This window comes from Lytechinus pictus, chromosome 18 (genome assembly GCF_037042905.1).
Source record: "Lytechinus pictus isolate F3 Inbred chromosome 18, Lp3.0, whole genome shotgun sequence".
In the NCBI taxonomy this organism is placed as follows: Eukaryota; Metazoa; Echinodermata; class Echinoidea; order Temnopleuroida; family Toxopneustidae; genus Lytechinus; species Lytechinus pictus.
The window spans coordinates 2,848,424-2,865,589 of NC_087262.1; the positions used below are offsets into that span (position 1 = coordinate 2,848,424).

Genomic DNA, 17,166 nt, shown 5'->3' on the forward strand with positions numbered 1-17,166 from the left:
CTGCTCAGCAGTTTATAATGATAGTTAACCATTGATAACAGAGTTACAATCGCTCTGAGCATGTGGCAGATCAATTATTATTTGATTTTCATTTCATGTTAAGGGGCAGTTTGGGATGAGAAACCATGTTTAAACATCTTCAACTTAAAGGGATGCTCTGGGCTGAAAATAATATGATATAAACAGATTAAAAAAAATCAGACAAAACACTTTGATCAAAATCGGACAAGGAATAACAAAGTTATGGTATTTTAAAGATTCGCATTATTCCGGTGAAATAGTTCTAGGCATGCCTTCAGGAATATTAATTAGATGGGCTGATGACGTCATATCCCCACTTGTTCTTTTGTATTTTATTATATGAAATTAGGTTTATTCAAATCTTTTCTACCAAGAACAAAAAAATATTGGATTGACAACTGATTTAATGCATTAGATATTCATTGCTGCAACTTATTTCATTATAAAGGAAACACATTGTTCACACATGTATGAAAAAATGAAACAATTATGATTTCATGTTATTACATAAGAAAAAGGAAAGTGGGGATGTGACATCAGCCCACCTAATGAATATTCATGATGACGAGCATATAACTATTTTCACAAAATAATGCTAAACTTTAAAAATCAATAACTTAATTATTTGTTATCCGATTTTGATGAAATTTTCAGCATTTTGCTCTGTGAATATGAATATTTTCAGCCCGGACCATCCCTTTTAAAGAGTAATTGAGGGAATTGGAGGCCAAAGTACCTCCCCAGCCCTCCCCCTGGAAATAAATATGCATGTATAAAAGAGTGAGCTCCCTCATTCTTAATATTTGCCAAACATCAGGAGAGCTGTTTATGACGAGTTTTAGGAGATTTTCACCATGTTTTCGCTGACCAATTTGCTCTGAGCCAATAGGATGTAAGGATTTCTCGCAGCTTATAGTGGAGATTGGACTCATTAAAGGGGAAGTTCACCCTGAAGAAAAGTTTGTTGTAAAGATAGCAGAAAAAATAATGGCGAAGGTTTGAGGACATCAATTAAGAAAGTTATTAGAATTTTAAATTTAGAATATGTGATGTCATAAACGAGCAGCTGCCCCATATGTTATGTAATATAAAATACATGAATTTCAATTTTTTGATGGTTCGTGATGAATAATTAATGTTTTTATTTTTAAGAACGGGTGTGAAATAATTTGTCTGTTGATATACTGAAGATACAGTAAAAAAACATTGTCAATTTTCGGAGAAAGTGAAATTTCATTGATTTTTTACTATATAATAATGTAGGGAAGCTACTTGCATATGACGTCACCAATCAAATACTCAGTAATTAAAATTTTACATCTTCTATATTCTTTAATGGATTTTCCTCAAACCTTCGCCAATAGTTTTTATTACTTTTTCTGCTTTTTTTACAATTAACTTTTTGTCAAGGTGAACTTCCCCTTAAATTAAAAAACAGTGGACTCATGAATTTAAAAAAATGCTTAACCATGGCAACAGGCATTAATTTGGTGTACTATGACAAAAGCATTGCCTCAGCGTTAGACATTTTTTTCATATATGCCGTAAAATTGGCGTAATATATACAGGAGATCTGCATAAACCACTGGTTCAACCGATGGTTTTCAAAACCACCTTTGTGAATTTGGGCCAATGATTCTAAGAAAGTGAAGAGGTGATGTTTTTTGTACACTGTCATAAATTTATAAATTGCCGTTTGGGGTAGTTCTTGATTTGATTTTTTTTTACATAGAAATTGTTAGAATATCTTTGTAATAAGTTTTCATATTATTATACTGTACAGTTGACATTTCTGAAAAAAACTGAATGGGACTGCTGTTAACATGCCATTATGGCAGGGGAAGAATTTACTGTAATTATATTGTACAGCGCTATATAAATGCTATGTATGGGAAAGCAGCTTGCACATCCACAGAAATATATAATTCTGTAAGTTAAATGGATTATCATCAACTCCCGCATCAACTGCACTCAATAATAGGTTTCTCATTCGTCGCTTATTAGTTACCATCTCAGTATTAGGATGGACTGCCCTTAAAAAAACTACTTATGTTCAGACACCTCAAGCCTTCACAGACAACCCAGAAATACATACGGTATCTAGCATTCCTTACATGCGCAATCCATTCTTAAAGGGGAAGTTCAACCCTGAAGAAAAGTTTGTTGTAAAAATAGCAGAAAAATAATTAAAAAAATTATTGGTGATGGTTCGAGGAAAATCCATTTAAGATTAATAAAGTTATTAGAATTTTAAGCTTTGGATTTGTGACGTCATAAACGAGCAGCTGCCCCGTATGTTATGTAACATAAGATGCAATTTTTTTAATGGTTCCTCATGACTTATTTTTGTTTTCTTCTCATGATCAGGTGGGAAATGATTTGTCTACTGTTTTCACTGATTATTTACCATTCGCTAGGTAGGAATGCTGCTCGCATGAAGGGAAGCTGCTTGCATATGACGTCACAAATCCAAAACTTAAAATTGTAATAACTTTTAAAAGTCTTTAATGGATTTTCACCAAACCTCCACCAATATCTCTGATAATTTTTAATGCTATTTTTACAACAAAATTTTCTTCAGGGTGAACTTCCCCTTCCATCTACAATTCATATTGTCACTGGGCGTGAGAAATTTGTAATGGTATCTAAACATCTAATAAAAAAAATGAGGGCGACTCGGAGAAAGCTATATTTGAACATATATGGCTGCCTCATACTGACTGAAACATTCTCTTAATTCTCGCAGAGAACTCTCTGCAAAGATGATTTTTACGTACATGGTTTGAACTCCCAAGTGACGATATTTCAATTGTTTATTCAATTTTGCACAACAACCCAAACAGCTTTATGATCCTAACCCTCTAATAACATCTTTTTATGGTACCATTTGCTGGAGATTCAATTTGAGGATTATGTTTTACACTGACAGAAGTCAGATATTGAACACAAGCGCATACAGGTAGAGAGTACCGCAGTGATGACCTCACAAAAAACTTTTTTTTTGCATTTCAGTGTATTTGATACCATATTTTGGTAGCGCATGATGAAAAAACCCCACTACCAAAATTTAGTGAGAATCGGTCTATGGGGCCCCCCGAGATGTGACCTCATAAATACATAATTAGCCCCATTGAAGTCAATGTGTTATTGGCCTGGTTCATAACTTTTAGAACCAGGCCAATAATGACAGCGACTTCAATGGGGCTAAATCTGTATTCATGAGGTCTTTTGTTGGGGCCCCATAGACCGATTCTCACCAAATTTTGGTAGTGGGGTTTATTCATAATGCGCTACCAACATATGGTATCAAAAACGCTGAAAGACAAAATGCAAAAATTGATGACATCACGATTCGGTTTTCGATAATGCATTTCATCCTTCAAGAAGGTCAAAGCAATTTTTCAGACCAGATTATATAACACAAGATGTGTTAACACATGTACCTCTCTTAAACTGAACCAATTTATGTGGTCCTATACAAATCGACTTGGGCAACGCATGAAGGTTTCTTTTCTACCTTCATTGGTACAGTTATCTCTAACATATGAACAATTTTTTTCCCATGATCGATTTGCTTCTGTTGAAAATCTTGAACTACACAACTGTTTTAATGGTCTGAAAATGATGCTTTGACTTGTCCCAATACAAAAGGTAGATGAGTGCAATGTTACCTGTGTAACTCTGCATAGCACAATCACATATTTCCATACTTTAACAGGTGAATCTGATCAAGTTGAATCTCTTGAGATTACAAAAAATGAGTTTGACTGAAAAGTAAGTCTTCATACTCTGGGGCCGGTTGCAAAACTTGGAATTTAATCAATCGCAAACTGATATTAAACCAATCAGAAATGCACATTGTGCTTGATTCTTTGAGTCTTGTTCTATGTGCAATGGCTCTTTGGTCTGAAAAATCGATTCAACTAGGCAGAATTACCTGGATACATTTTTTATACAGTGCAATCTCACCATCACCTTCTCAAAACAAAGTTATCTCTTTTTCTCACCTCATTCTCACTCACCCACTTCATTTCTTAAAGGGATGGTCCGGGCTGCAATTATTTTTATCTAAATAAATAGAGTAAAATCCACAGAGCAAAGTGCTAAAAATTTCACCAAAATCGGATAACATGTAACAAAGTTATTGAATTTAAAAGTTTATCAATATTTTGTGAAAACAATTATATGCACGTCGTCATGACCATTCATTAGGTGGGCTGATGATGTCATATCCCCGCTTTCCTTTTTCTTATGTTATTACATGAAATCATAAATGTTTCATCTTTTCATACTTGTGTAAATGATGTGACTCCATTATGATTAAATAAGTTGCAGCAATAAATAACTAATGCAGTTGTAAATCCAATTGTTTTAGTACTTGGTAGAGAAATTTTGAATAAAGCTAATTTCATATAATAAAATACAAAAGAACAGGTGGGCATATGACATCATCAGCCCACCCAATAGATATTCATAAAGACATGCCTAGAACTGTTTCAACGGAATAATGCAAATCTTAATAACTTTGTTATTTGTAAATTGTAATCCAATTTTTTATAACATTTTCAGCATTTTGCTCTGTGAATTTATTGAGATATGAATATATCCAGCCTGGACCAACCCATTAACATAATTATGTGTTTAGGTACAGGATCAAGTCATGTCATCACAGTACACACCTTGCTAATCTTCAGGAGTACAAGTTCCTCAAAATAAAACAGTAATGAATAAAAACACAGGCTCAATATATTTTATATATAAAACTTCAAAGAACTTCCAAAATTGTTTAATGACCAAATTATCTCTGTGAAATTGAACAGAACATTTAATACAAAGAATCATTCACACTCTCACCCTGATTCTACACTGTAAACAGAATATACAATTTGGGTTGTTTGTCCGCTTGGAGGGAACTACAAATTGGCTACAAAAAGAATGGCTTTCACAATATACAATACACACTTGGATTAAAATTTGACAGAGACATTATTTCTTCCTTCTTTCAAGATTATGCTGGAATGCATTTTGTTTGGCCAATCAGGGGGTACTAACAAATTGTCAACTTCCAATATACATGTCTAAAACCCCTCCCAATAATTTCTTTGTACAACGCTCAAGCGCCCTATATGGGCCGAACTTGCATTTTCTTTTTAAAAAAAAAGTGTATTTCTTGCATGAATGAAAGTTAATGATTGAATTTATTGTTATGAACTATACATCTACACATCTCTCTCACACGAGCTTAAATAATACAATTAGGCATTTCATACAACTTCTACCGAATACCTACTCCTTATCAAATGATAACTGAATCAGAAGTTAAAAGACTGTACAAGATATTCAAGAGAAAAAAAAATAGAAAGAAAAAGAATTTGCTGCTCCAAAGATTGTTACCACGACAAATTTTAAAATGAATTAAAAATCTGAAAGGCAGAAATGCAAGCATTTCGAAGGGACTTTTCCACCTATCGAGAGCCGCCAGTTGACCTGTTCGGACAATGGACGCATTGCATCTTCTCATACTTGATATCAAAGGTGCAATGAAAGTTTGTCATCACGGATTAAAGTTGAAGAATCATATTGCATTGATTTTGTTTCGATTCCAGTCTAGCTGGAGTTTTCGGCTTTGGCATTACAGGGTGACGATTCAATCTGTTCCTAGTCCTATTCGACGCCCTGAGATGGCTATGATGGGAGGAAGCCGCCGAAGAACGAGCAACAGGAAAGACCGGCAGATTCGGGAGGTAACAACTACGCGATGGATGGTGGTGGTCTGGTGCAGCAGTAGAAAAAAGGTGGCCTAGGATGCTAAAGTTAGCCAGGCCTTATGTTGCCTTCTGTGATCCCTTCTTTCCAATCAAACTCTTGTGGATATGAGGAATGACACCTGGTGAAAAAGAAATGACAGAGAAAATCAATAAGTAGATGCCTTCATCTTTGTAACCAAACTCTACTCATGCTTATTTGCTATTTACAATCATCAAAAGCACAGCATCATAATAGGGGTGGGTAAATATATTAAGTTCTCATCTATTTTTGTTCAGTATAATGTTCAGTATAATGTACAGCAGAGAATGAATTACACAGGTGCAGGGACAAATTCGCTCCCGAAAGGCCCATTAAGCGACCTGGAAATTCCGATAGGGTAAATTTAAATTGCAATACAATGTACATGTCACAAATTTCGGCTGATGATCTCTGTGTAGCCCTGTTAAGGTTTTTATTATTAAAATTCTCCTAATGTATAGATGAAATGACTATAAAGTGCTCTATAAACACAACAAAAAACTATTATGCAATTTTGTCAAAATTCCCCTCGAATCTCTTAAAAAGGAGACTTGATATTTCACATCTTTATATCCATGAAATCCCCATAAACTATTTTTTTTCTAGAAGGAAACTACCAAGGAAATACAGATTCCCTTTTTTTTTTATCTGAAAGACAATTTCTGGAAATTGTTTTCATTTTCACTTAACTTCATATTTCCTTTTCCCCAGACGTCATCTTTCTTTGTAATCCAATTTAAAGATTTCCACAAAGAAAAATAGCGAATGCCAAATTTTTCCATATGTATTTCTTTGTTTTTTCATCTTATGTTTTTCATTTTTATTTCAATGGAAGATAATAAAGACCATTTAACATTAATACAACTAAATGAAACCCTAAATGAATTAGCAGACCAATTAGAATGAAAAATAAACACCCTCTTCATCTCCCACAGTCTTTGTACACAAAGCATAATAATGAGCTACTTTCGGCACGTAAAAAGTCATGTGGCGTCGCTATGCTATACCCGTATGTCGCAAATTTAGTCTCAAAAGTTGTGTGAGATTTCAAAGAAAAAGTCATAAAATATTTTTGCGTTTCAGTAATATTATGCGAAGCATCGAGGGGGGGGGGGGGGCCCCAGTCCTTTAGGGTTAATGAGACTTTGAGAAACATTCCCCTCACCCCCGACCGTATTCCGAGTACAGAGGCTTTTACATACAGCTTAAAAAGAAGCAAAAACGTATTGTAGTACTCACCACCACCAGCAATGGTTGCCTTGATAAGTGAATCCAATTCTTCGTCTCCTCTGATGGCGAGCTGCAAGTGACGGGGTGTGATACGCTTTACCTTCAGATCTTTACTGGCGTTACCTGCCAATTCAAGAACCTGGGAGGATCAGAAAAGAAAACAAGAGTGCATCATCAGATAAAATATTCAAAATTAGCTGTCTCTAAAGATACCTTGATGTCATTTCTTCTTTCAAATTGAGCATTATAGCAGGGCTCGCTGGGAGAACAGTTTTCAGAACTGAAGTGGCTTCCCTGGGTAAATATACCTAAATTATTATTACTATTATAACCCATAAAATAGAATACCAATTCAACTGACCGTCCAGGGAAAATTACGTATGATTTTTATTCCCATCAATTTAGAGCTATTTTGGATCCAACTTCATCCCGGGAAAGTTACATGCTCTCTGTTAAGTGTAACACTTGTTGGCTGGCTCGGAACGCCGGAGAGTGAGTGTACGGCTGGGCCTGTGTGTCTGTGTGGACTGCGAGTGTGAGTTGACCAAGAATCTTTCAGATCGACTGCGTGATTCAAGTCTTTCATATTTATTTCAAACATATACCGGTATATTGTTATCTGCAAATATTGTTTTAGATATTTTGGGAAGAATTCTGCATGGGTACATTTTGTTTTTGTATCGTGGACAATGCAAACAATCTTTGCTATGTCATCTGCCTGTGCCAACGTTGACGCTAGCAAGGTGATTGTTAGTACGTGATCATGGGGTGTATGTTCGAGATTTCAACGCAGATTTTCTTTTATAATGGAAGTTTATTACGGGCGCTCAAAATTTGAAAATGATTAAATCAGAGCCCGCGGCCAGACCCCCAGGAAAAAGTTAGGGTCGAGCCCTGGTTTAATGTATCTTTTTTAATTTAAGACAAAAGATGATTAAGTTTGCACATCAATAAAATTATAAAAATACATAAGATTGATGACATTGTGATACGGTGGCATTCTGCTAAATTTCCCTGCCCCTGTGAAATATACACAAGTCAACACCAGAGCCAAGACCCTGATCTTCTGGCCAGGCCGTGCGCCGAAATTACCCTGGTCAAATTGGTTCGTATACTGCGTGACTAACAGTGCCGGTTACACTGCACAAACAGCAAAATGGGTTGCATGTCATAAGGTGGTCCAATTACGCGAACAGGGTAAAAAAATTATCTTTTTTTTTTGTTATAGGTTTTACCATTCTGTAAATAATGAAAAAGTTTCAAGGCTCAAATACCTTAGTTTTACCTTAAAATGACTAATTGACAGCTAACAGGGGTGTGAATGGTCACAAATAAAAAGATCTGAAAAAAGCTGAAGTGTTGAAAAAGTCTGAAATAGAAAGAGCTCCCATACTTTTTGTACAGAGAAAGGCCAAAAATAAGCTGTAATTAAGGTGGAAAAAAAAAATCTGAAATCAGATAAAAATCTGAACTCTCACACCCCTCAGCTAATAGAACTATGTCAATGTAAATATGAATTTTGAAATTTATTTTAAGTTGGACCTGCTGACATAAAATGGTGTCAAAAGTTAATGCAACATTGGATCACCCTAGTATTCTGCAGTTTTAATACTGTAACATCGATAATCAATATGTAACAAAAATCAAATAATCATCTGTTATTGTATGCATATTAATTACACTAACTAATTAACAATATTTAATTTCACATTTTTGCCCCCAAAATGCCTGTCACTGCTTGGCAAAATGACATCATGGGTAGAAATGTTTGTTGCAATGATACAGAACATTTGTACTAAAAATTAAGATTACAAATTAGATAATCAACCAAATTTCTCCTGTTTACTAATTGATTAGGTTGCAGATATACATACACATGTATTTCATTACTGCATATTTTTAAAATTGTCAATTTTTTTTATAACATTTAATGTTTCCTGCTTTTAAACTGCCTAGAAATATGAGGCTGAAAGTCATATTGCATATTTATTAAGTTAGGTTTAATTAACATTCCATTCACCGCATCCACTGTCTCCGCCACCTAAATGTGCTATAGGTTTTGTTCCTGATATTGCATTGATCTAATTTATAGTGATATATTTAGCCTATAGTTCTAGCTTCAAAATGAGATCTTACTCAATAAATTTGGTCAAGATGCTGTGGCACTGTGTGGAAAATTGTTCACCCGCCACCCTTTTTGCATACCAAACTCGACCATATCTTTTGTTCTTGCTAGTTGCAACATCTGAAATTTGTGACTGATTCACGCAGCATGAAAACAAATGACACCCTAGAATTCCATTTAATATCTAGGTATTAAAATGCATCCTTTAGGTGAGAGTAAAAGATCATATCTGTGTCTGTTAATATCCAAGGGTGGTATTCTGAGATGATATCCATTTTATCTCCGTTAAAATCAGTGCGATAAAATACCCTTAATCTCTCCCAATTGGTATTCTGATATCTTCATTTTATCTCTGTAAGACACCTATTTTTTAATCAATATCCAATGAGAAACACGCTCTTATAGGTCTCATCTCACTCAACAAATGGAAATCAATTCCACCAGGTGTGGCAGAGGAGTGAGTTTGCGTAAATTTATTGACTTCAAATACGCTTAAACTTTATGCTTGCACTTCTTTACAGAGATTTCTTTTTAGAAAATGACGTTTTTTTCAAAGTCTATATCGCATTTTTTAAGCATCATTTCAAAGACAATATTAGTCAAGAAAAGTCTTATGAAATAATTCCTGATTGTACAGGAATAACGTGAAGGTTTTATTCTCAATAAATCTATTATTTTTTGTCATTTTCATGTCAACATTTGGAGTATTGATGAAATATTGATGAAATCAACGTCAGAGATAAAATAACCCTTACCCTCTTTTAAGTTCGTTTTATTTTTTTCTTCAAAGTAGCACGGGCGCAAGCACATCATCCGCGTTGCAAGAAAATACGCAATTGGTAAGTCTACGCAGGCACTGCTCTGTTGCGTATCATCTATAGATAAGCAAGATAAAATTTATACGCAAGATAAAATTTATACGCAAGATAAAATTTTATCTGAGATGAAATATCATCTCAGAATACCAATTTCATTTTAAGAGATAAAATAAAATATCTTAAAGATAAAATGACCTCAGAATACCACCCCAGGACTTGAAAATATATTTTGTACCTTCATTCAAGATCGATACCGAGGCCTAGTCTATAAAATATACCAGTACATTGAAAGAAATATGGACAGGAGAGGCAGTCTTGGACATGAACATAAGATGTGATATTTAAGGTTTGAACAATTAATATTCCATCTCTGTCTAAAGTATAAAAAAAAAAGCTGGATTGGGGGGGGGGGGGAAGTCTTTCCCTATAACATTACTTGTATGGTGGGAGGATCTAAAGCTACGCACTTTGTTCACAAACGATAAAAACAATGTCAATTTTAATATTTGTACAAATTATCTTTCACTTATTTGGGGCAAACATTTTAAATTTAAAGATTAGATCTAACCAAGAAGAAAACTAATTTTAAAGAAAGCATCACAAAACTCACTAATACGAAAATCCCCCCGTGTTTCCCGAACATCTCTTGATTTTGCCACCCAATGTAGAAGGGGTTCTAAAGCCACGCACTTGACTTATCATGCAAAAAAAAATAGCATTTCCTGTGCCCCAATTTCTAAAATATGTTCATATACGGAAATTATAATATGAAATTAAAGCAAATATTAGATCTAACTCCAAAATTCCAAACAGTTGTGGTTTTTCTCTGCATTTAGAGATTTACTGAAGGCGTGAAGCCTGTAGAAAAAATTGAATGGGAATCGTTCATCATTCTGCAGTCACAATTCCACACACAGACATGACAGAGTGCGAATTTGCCCTTAAAAAGTGCATGCGTGATGAGTGGTGCGTAGCTGTATGAAACAGGTGAAAAGAAAACAGGACCCATCTCCCCAAAAGCACAAACAACTTAAACAAAGAAAAGATGTCAGTTCAAGTAGGCCTAACTAATGTTGTAAATCGGATCAAAAATCAGATCGAAAATCGGATCGGCAGTTAAGCTTCTAAAATCGAAATCGAATCGAAAATCGAATCGGCGATGTTTAAAAACAAAGGAATACATCAAAATGTTGTTCGCGGTCACGCGCATCTTCCTGACAAAGTCACAAAGACGAATGCATTGGAATGGAAGTCGCCAACATGCGCGATCGTTTGGAACATGTTTTAAAGCCAGGGGTTTTGAGGTGTTATTGCTTTAAAATAAACCGAGTGGTTTTTATTAGAAAGATAAACGAAAGACGCATCTTCCGAGCAAAGGCGCAAAGGAAAATAAAATGAAAATATTTCTCATAAATCACAGGTTAATGAACGATCGGCGGGACATCTTTTAGAAGTATTTTTAGGTGCTAGCGATTTAGAATTATTGGAATGATCTCTTACGACGCACCATCTTAAAGTCGCAAGTGCAATTAAAATGAAGTAGAAGACGCAAGCACGCACGATGATTTGAAATATGTTAATTAAAATGTTTTGGGTAGCTAGCGTTTTCAAATCAATTTGAAGTTCACGGCGGGGTCCGCTATCACCACGAGGTTGAAGAGAAGATTTATATCATTATAAAGGGGGTAAGAGAGTAGCGCAGTGAGCTCCGTCGGTAATACGACCTTTCAAAGTTCACGGCGGCATCCGCTATCACCACGAGGTTGAAAATAAAATGTATATCATCATAAACGATGTAAGAGAGTAACGCAGTGAGCTCCGTCGGTAATACGACCTTTCAAAGTTCACGGCGGCATCCGCTATCACCACGAGGTTGAAAATAAAATGTATATCATCATAAACGATGTAAGAGAGTAACGCAGTGAGCTCCGTCGGTAATACGACCTTTCAAAGTTCACGGCGGCATCCGCTATCACCACGAGGTTGAAAATAAAATGTATATCATCATAAACGATGTAAGAGAGTAACGCAATAAGCTCCGTCAGTAGCACGATCTTTAAAAGTTCACGGCGGGGTCCGCAATCACCACGAGGTTGAAAACAAAATGTATATCATCATAAACGATGTAAGAGAGTAACGCAGTGAGCTCCGTCGATAATACGACCTTTCAAAGTTCACGGCGGCATCCGCTATCACCACGAGGTTGAAAATAAAATGTATATCATCATAAACGATGTAAGAGAGTATAAACGCAATAAGCTCCGTCAATAGTACAGTCTTTAAAAGTTTATGGCGGGGTCCGCTATCACCACGAGGTTGAAGAGAAGATTTATATCATTATAAACGGGGTTAGAGAGTAGCGCAGTGAGCTCCGTCAGTAGCACGATCATTAAAAGTTCACGGCGGGGTCCGCTATCACCACGAGGTTGAAAATAAAATGTTTATCATCATAAACGATGTAAGAGAGTAACGCAATAAGCTCCGTCAATAGTACAGTCTTTAAAAGTTCACGGCGGCATCCGCTATCACCACGAGGTTGAAAATAAAATGTATATCATCATAAACGATGTAAGAGAGTAACGCAGTGAGCTCCATCGGTAATACGACCTTTCAAAGTTCACGGCGGCATCCGCTATCACCATGAGTTGGAAGAGAAGCGGAAGAGAAGATATCTATCCTCTTAAACATCGCCATAGATAATACCGCGTCTTCCTCCCTGAATAATGCGACCTCTAAATAGCTAGCACCTCAAAAACAATCTTGAAATATGTTCTGAGCGATCACGCACTGTAACCAGATCTACGCCGATTTTTTATTTTCGATTTTTTCCTTCAAGGGGCATGATCGAAGATCGGCAAGTGATTGCCGATTGTGGTGAAATCGAATGGAATCGGTTGCCGATTGCAAAATCGGTTACAAGCTTAGGCCTAACCATGTCCATGCATTTATTTTGCATTGGTCACATAGGGCCTACTCGACAGAGTCAAAACAAAGCGAAGAAAAAGGTTTGAAAAGATAAATTAAGGAGTCAATGTCATCATAGCCTGGTCAAGTCAGGAAGTTCCCAGTTAAAAATGGTTAATGCAAGAATGAATGAAATAAACTTATGCCACTGACTAATCTGTCATAAGTTAAACTAAGTTTGCAACCCCCCCCCCCCAAAAAAAAAGAGAAAAGCCCAAATTTTTTTAACAAGTCCAAGTCAAATCGAAGATCAACACTGCAGTTTGAAATAAATTTTCTCCAAATTTTCATCACAAAGATCACATTAATTCAGCTGTATGATCTGAAGTAAATAAAAAAAAAACAGAACTTGAAGTTCCCAACTCAATAATGACGATATTTCCAAGTCAAAAGTATTTTTTTTTAAAAGTGAGTCACTTCCAATCAAAAGCGCGCACACACAAGCGCGGGAAATGCCGGCTTCTCATAATTGAGTCACAAAAACATGACCCCATTTTCCATATCAAGACACAACATTTGAAACCCAGACTAATGCACACGTTAGATTACCTATGGAACATTTCTAAAATCCGACAATCATAAAAATATTTCAAAATAAAGAAAAAGAAACCACTCCTTACTTCAGCTGTGAGGTATTCCAAGATAGCGGCAGAGTATACAGCGGCTGTGGCACCGACGCGTCCATGACTCGTCGTTCTGTTCTTCAAATGTCTGTGAATACGACCGACTGGAAACTGCAATTAAGGGCAGAAAATAAATTGTAATCTAGATATGAATCTAATTAAGAATGTACACTTCTCCATTATTACATATAACTAATCAATTTTAGCTAACAATTAATGTTACAGCTCTTTTCAAACCGACGAACAGAAACTCACCTGAAGGCCTGCCCTGGCCGATCGAGAGACGGCCTTCGCCTTTGCCTTTCCAGAATCTTTTCCAGCTTTTCCTCCAGCCTATAAAAATGAAATTACAGATAACCATCAGTTAGACGTTTACAAAAAGCTGATAAATGCATTATTCTAGAGTTCATTATTCAAAATAAATGAAAAATACGAGAGGATCGAAGCATATTGGTGTTAAACATCAGGGATTTCGGAAAATATCAGTACTCACCATTTTGATTTTCTTCGCTGTACGTAGATTGGATGCCAAAAATACACTGAAGGTACGCTGCGCGCCAACGCTATAACGGCTGTCATTTGACAATTGCAAGATCACGTGCTAAAAATCATCCAATCGTATCAATCAAATTATGACAAATGAATATTCGGCACTTTCCGGAATCTATTCGGGGTCTTCGGGGCAAGCTGAAATACAGGTGTATTTTGATGAACTTCTGACATGAGAAAACCTAAATACCGAGACCAAATACCATAATGTATAAAGGAATTATATACTAGTATGTCTTTGAAAAGAGCATGTATGCACAGGCATACTGAATTACTTTTTCTCCCGTTTTTACTGTTCTAATGCAAGGATCACTTATATTTCTTGAAGAACGTTTATCATTATCCCGGCATTATTCACTCAGTGTTAAATATGACAATATTTAGTCTATATAATAAATGAAAAAAAAATTATAGAGTAAAACGTCATCAAATCTGATATAAATAACGAAGTTATTAAATTCTACATTGTTTAGCAATGATATAACAGCAAGAATATGTACGTCGTCATGATCCGATGCAATATAGCGGCTGATGTCAGTTCCCCATTAGTTGGGGCATTGGCGGCGGAAGCCAACAAATTTAGGGGGGGCACCTGAAATTTTGGGATGGACACAGGTAAAAAATTTGACAAGGAAAAAAAAAAAAAAAAGGTAATCAACCAAAATTTTAGGGGGGGGCACAAAAATTTTAAGGGGGGTCCATCTGAATTTAGGGGGGGACAAAGGATAAAAAAATTGACAAGCAAAATAAGAAAAAAAAAAGGTTAGCAAAAAATAGGGGGGACCGTCCCCCCACCTCAAATTTAGGGGGGGTCCCCCCCTGCTTCCGCCGCCTATGAGTTGGGGGAATTATTATGTTATTCTGTAAAATCATAATGATTTCATATTTTATACATTATATCCCCCTTGTTGTACAAAAAGTTGCAGCAATCGGCAAAGATTATCATACACATTCACTGTTGTCAACTACTAGTATCCAAAAGAATAGTTGGGATATGACATCAGTAATTTTGCTCATTAATTATTGCATCATGAATATTTACGTAGAACTGTTTCACAGAAATATTAAAATGCAAAAAATAAAATGTCATTACTTTGCTATTAGTCCAATTTTGATGGAATTTTTAATGTTTAGTGTTGTCTGATTTTACTTTCGAATAGTGGACAGACAATGCAAAAGAAGAAAAAGGATAAGAAAATACATCATATCCTTTATTTCATTTTTTAGTTGTCAAAGTGCGAAGTGAGCAAGAATTGCGTTTTGCAGAAAAAAATCTAAATCGAACCTCCTTGCATTAGTCTGACAACTGATTTAGTGCATTAGATATTTATTGCTGCAACTTATTTCATTATAAGAGAGACATATTATTCACACAAGTATATGAAATAATGAAAAAAATAAGATTTTATGTAATAACATAAGAAAACGGAAAGTGGGGATGTGACATCATCAGCCCACCTAATGATTATTCATGAAGACTGTTTTCAGAATTTTTTTGCTAAACTTTAAACTTCAATAACTTTATTATTTGTTATCTGATTTTGATGAAATTTTCGGCATTTTGCTCAGTGAATTCTGCTCTATGTATTAAAATATAAATATTTTCAGCCCGGACCATCCCTTTAATTTTATGTATATTCCCCAATTATCATTTTTTTTCCTTGTCAGAAAGAGCTTTCACAACTATTGGTGACCTTTATGTTTGTATGATTATGTTTTTTTTTTCCAGAATTTTTTGTTGACCTTCGCCTGATGAAATTTCTCAGGAACGCCATTTGGAGGAACAGTGATTTAACTTGCTTTTCCTCTCGGCATGCAGTTTACAGTTTCATTATGCAATGTTGGCTTGATGAAGAATTTGTTGGAAGAATTGTTTTCAACTGAATAGGAGATAAAAGGGGAAAAGAACACCCCACCTTCCGAGTCTGAATTTTCGTCTTTAATCTGAAAACTGTTACAGAAGTGAATTTAATGCTCTTTGAATATACATCATTGTTTGTAGATAATTATCTTTGTAGACACATTATCTTCATCAGCATTTCTATCATAATCGGATAATGCACTGGTCTATGCATAGTTATATGTCCTGCACGTAAGTCTTATTCCAGTTTGAGGCAAATAAAATGGGGGATTTTACAGGCGTTTGTTATTGTTCGCGTGAAAGGGTGCAATACTAGTAATCAATAATAACTATAGGTTGTCAAGGCCCTCCATCTAATTCGAATCTTCCCGCCAAAATAAATGCCAAAAGAAAGGAGTGGGCATACAAAAGACGAGCTAGTACAATAGGCGTGTTATTCATATCCGTTGAACTTGAACTTAAAGGGGCAAATCACGCAAAAACCATGCTGAGCGGCAACAACAAAATAAGCTGATTAAATTGCGCGGGAAAGAGAAGTTAGCGAGACTGGGCTAGAGAGATATGTATACATGTAGATGATATATAAAGACAAATAAATATGACAAAGATAGAAAACAAACTTTACATCCACGTACTGCATTACATGACCCATATGTTTTGTTTTCTAGTATTTATTATTTTTGTTTCTCCGTCATTTTCTTCATATTTTCTTTCCTTCTTAAAACACAACCGCTTGTACCATCGCCCATGCTAATTTTGTTGGAGAATCTAGTCATTAGTTTGATCATGATTTGAGGCTTTTCGAATTGTGATGAGAAATGACAAGAATACTTTGTTAAAACATCAAATAAAAAAAGAAAATATAATTGCATATAACCCTATTAAAAAGGTCACATGTAAAGTTTTGTTTGTAATTGAAAGTACAATTTAAAAGTTGTTTTCGGGAATATATTTTTCTGGTAGAGCTTAGAGGGTGTCTGTTACATGAAGATAATCGTTCAGATATAATTGGGTGATATCCAAAAAGTATTTCATCATAAATGCACTAACTTCTTCTCTTTTTACCATTACTTTTTCTCAAATGATATATAAATACATACATGCTATTATCGTGGGCACCATAATAGCATTTCTATCAAAGAAAATAATTTGTCAAAAAGATATCTTGGAATTTAAGCGATTAAAACT

General features: G+C 35.3%; 1 protein-coding gene across 1 annotated transcript; it reads right to left on the reverse strand.

Annotated features, from left to right (window-relative positions):
- Positions 1-4,768: 4,768 nt before the first annotated feature.
- Positions 4,769-14,492, reverse strand: LOC129281901 (histone H2A.V). Its single transcript, XM_054917831.2, has 5 exons — positions 14,062-14,492; positions 13,824-13,901; positions 13,566-13,679; positions 7,048-7,177; positions 4,769-5,908 (listed from the first exon to the last, which is right to left on the reverse strand). Exons 1-5 carry the CDS (start codon positions 14,062-14,064, stop codon positions 5,847-5,849), a joined length of 387 nt encoding a protein of 128 aa, XP_054773806.1. The 5' UTR covers positions 14,065-14,492; the 3' UTR covers positions 4,769-5,846.
- Positions 14,493-17,166: the final 2,674 nt, after the last annotated feature.